This window comes from Apaloderma vittatum, unplaced genomic scaffold (genome assembly GCF_000703405.1).
Source record: "Apaloderma vittatum isolate BGI_N311 unplaced genomic scaffold, ASM70340v1 scaffold25565, whole genome shotgun sequence".
Taxonomy (NCBI): Eukaryota; Metazoa; Chordata; class Aves; order Trogoniformes; family Trogonidae; genus Apaloderma; species Apaloderma vittatum.
The window spans coordinates 11,289-14,570 of record NW_009716871.1 but is presented as its reverse complement, the minus strand read 5'-3'; the positions used below and the strand labels follow the sequence as shown (position 1 = coordinate 14,570).

The window sequence follows — 3,282 nt, the reverse complement described above, 5'->3', positions numbered from 1 at the left end:
GCGCTGTCAGCCGGGTGCCGTGGCCAGAGCAAACCCAGCTGAGGCGGCATCTCGTGACAGTAAGTCAAGAAAGGAGATGTCACCAAGGTCAGCAGGGACACGGAGCTGGGTGGCCGCGGGTGCCTGATGTGGGGCTGCCCGGCAGACCTGGCAGCAAATACTTTTTCCAACTTCAAGCTCTTAATAGTTGCAAGGGCCATCCCAGTGTGCCCAGTCCCCAACCAGGTAGGAGAGCAGAGCCGGGTGGGGATGTCCTGGTGAGCCATCAGTGGAGCTGCAGGAAGCCACCGTTACTCACGGGACGTGCTGAGCTACGAGCCCGGGGGTCCGTACCTATGACGCCGATCCTGACCACGAAGAGCAGGCCCACACCATAGTAGCTCACGGCGTTGAGGATGGCACCAAATTTCTGCTTGCCTATGCCTCTGAGCACCCCGGCGCAGGCACCCTGCCGGGAAGAGGGAGAGGGGCTGGGGCTGAATTCAGGGTTCTGCCGCTGCCTGGGGGGCTGGAGACCCATCCTGGTGATGAACCAGCCGGTTATTTCTGTGTCCCTGCCCCAGTCCAGTGGGTCATCATCTTTTTTTATGCACTCAGTGTCTTCTAAGGGGTGATCCCAGGAGCTCTGCAGGGTCCTGGCGCCTGTGCCGGTGCTCACCCGTAGCCTGGGGCACCCTTGACCAACCGACCTGCGATGGTGCCACCCCGCACCAAGGTCCCCCGCCAAGGGGGGGGATCAAGGTCACCAGCAGCATCCCCTGGGACTTACACACGTGGCTTCAAACAAGTGGAAGACAACATAGACAGGCATGACCCAGGCCACCAAGTCGACGATCTCCCTGGGGACAGAGAAGAGCCAACGATAGCTTTTGGGAACCAAGCTCTGCGCGCGAGGGGCTGGGGGCACTCACTTGTCGTAGGTGAAGATGTATCCCAGCACGTCCTTCGTGGCGGCTAAAATGGCCCCCACAGCTACGCATAAACACCCTGAAAAACAGAGTGAAGCACTGAGCCCAGCCTGGCTGCTGCTGGGAGCTCAGGAGCAGCTGAAGAGAGGGAGAAGAGGGGACATGGGGACATGCTACGAGTAGAGGACTGCGAACTCTCCCTGCTCCTCCTGGAAGGAGCGTGGCGGAGGCTTCCCAATGCGTGGGCGGGCTGACCTGTGCAGAGCAGGAGCAGGCTGGTGTTGGAGGATCTCTTGGCCGTCTCGGCGTCACCGGCACCCAGCGCGTTCCCCACCTGCACGCTGGCGGCTGTGCTGAGCCCCAGGGGGATCTGTAACCACAGGGCTGAGGCTCGTGTCCGTGTGCAGGGGGGCCATTGCAGTGACAGTGGAATAACCGCCCGGAGGAGAGTGTTTTAATTTAAAACATCTCCTTAGGAGGGACAGGTGGGAATAGCGAGAGCATTAAGTGCAAAGGGGAAAGACTGGGATTGGCTGGAGCTGGTTTTTGCTGGGTGTCTGTCCTGGGACTGTCCCTAAGGAGCCCTGATTTGAAATAATAACCCCAAGCCCTTACCATGAAAGCGACAACGGACACCTCGTAGATAATGGACTGGGCGGAGAGCTCAACGACGCTCAGCAGGCCTGGGGGAGAGGAGAGGGTCAGCGCTGGGTGTGGGTGCCAGTGGAGAGCCACTCTCGGCCCCTGTGACCCCTCCAGATGTCGCTCTGGGTCACAGCCTGGGCACCTCCTTAAGCTCCCGTTCTCCACTGACCTATTAAGAAGCTCCCGATTTCGTAGGTCCACCACTCGATGCACATCATGAGCATGCTGGGGATGGCCAGGGAGATGAAGCTGTCCCACTCCTGCAGGCACTCAGTGGACCAGCCTGCAGAGAGGAGAAACATCACCTGGTGAATGACCAGATCAGCCACATTCTTTTTGGCAGAGCCACCAAGGCGACGCTCCTCAGCCTCCGGCAGCAGAGCACACACATCCTGCGGAGCACAGAGCAGTGCGACCCCCAGCTCATCCCTCCCAGAGCAGAGTGTCCAAGGACAACCTCGTGCTTACGTCTGCTCATCCAGCTTTGGGGCTGAACCCTACAAAGCCTCAGCAGGAAGTTTCATTTCTCCAGGATTAATGTTTACTGTCCAGCACGGGGCTCTGCCAACACTGGTGCAGGATGTGCTGCCGTCGAAGCAGCACCGTGTTCCCGGGACATACCAGGCTGAGGTTAATATTTCACCGTCAGGACTAACAGAATTCACTTTGTAAAAGTGGTGGAAAATTCATGAAGGCTCGTGTAAAGAAGGAACCGGAGGGAGCTGGGGAGATGCCCTTACCTCCCCAGGTCTTCACATGGAGTTTCCTGCATATAATATACAGGAACAAGAAAATGGTTTGTGAATACTGAGCAGTGGTGTTGGCCCAGGCAGAGCCCCTGCGAAGGAAATGAGAAAGGTCATCGGCATCTTGCTCACTCCTCCCGGGCCTTGGGGTGCCGGACCGTAACCTCCTGCTGTGCCCCAGGTGCTTGGCCATGCTTGGTGGTGCTGATGTCCCCAAAAAGTCTCTTGCCACTGCCCGGCACCATGTTTTCCCCTCCGTGGGACACGGGTTCTACTCACGTGATGCCCAAATGGAACACGTAGAGGAAGACAGAGTTTGCAGCCACGTTGACGACGTTGCCGATGACCCCACTCAGCACCAGCGGCCACATGATCATCTGCAAAGGGGAGGAGATGGGGGCTGTGGCACCTTCACAAAAGCTTTGGGAGAGAGGTGCGAAGGTCTCCATCAGCCCCACACTCAGCAGCTTCTGATGGAGTCGCCTGCTTCGAAAGTGACTGTGTTGGAGGTAAATTCTTGATGTGGGGAAATACGAAGGGAGGTCCATCAGGGAGATGGCTGTGAGGATGGGGTGATCTCCAGGGCCAGAGCTGCTTCAGGGCACCTGGGGGGGGCGTTGGGGACAGGCATCGCCGTGCCACAGGGACGGCAAGCGTGAAAAGCCTGTGGGCATGTGGTTGAAGGAAGCCCTGAGCCAGGGCTGACCCTCTGTGGGTGCGAGGCCTGCAGGACCCACCTGGTTCTGCAGGTATCTTGCCTCTAGGTTATACAGGAAAACCGCCTGGAAAGGAAATTGGTGGGTAAGATGAGCAGGGGCTGTGCTGCTGTGGTGGAAAATAGGATCAGGATGGCTGGTCCTCGTGCAGGGCCAGCATCCAGGATGCCCACAGGGACTCACCGGGAGAGCAGGGACAAATGCCATCACGTAGTGCTGGGTTAACCTGGAGGGGAAGGGACACACCAGAGGCAGGGTTAGTGAAAA

The 3,282-nt window shown here is 58.4% G+C and overlaps 1 protein-coding gene across 1 annotated transcript in view; it reads right to left on the bottom strand.

Annotated features, from left to right (window-relative positions):
* Positions 1–3,282, bottom strand: part of LOC104274163 (multidrug and toxin extrusion protein 2-like) — a gene marked incomplete at its 3' end in the record, with an annotated part of 4,958 nt that overhangs the window by 613 nt on the left and 1,063 nt on the right. Inside the window, 10 exon segments of the mRNA XM_009869705.1 lie at positions 299–448; positions 770–839; positions 912–987; positions 1,164–1,278; positions 1,524–1,591; positions 1,723–1,836; positions 2,294–2,391; positions 2,579–2,676; positions 3,037–3,081; positions 3,199–3,278. Coding sequence (XP_009868007.1) covers positions 299–448; positions 770–839; positions 912–987; positions 1,164–1,278; positions 1,524–1,591; positions 1,723–1,836; positions 2,294–2,391; positions 2,579–2,676; positions 3,037–3,081; positions 3,199–3,278 — 914 coding nt within the window.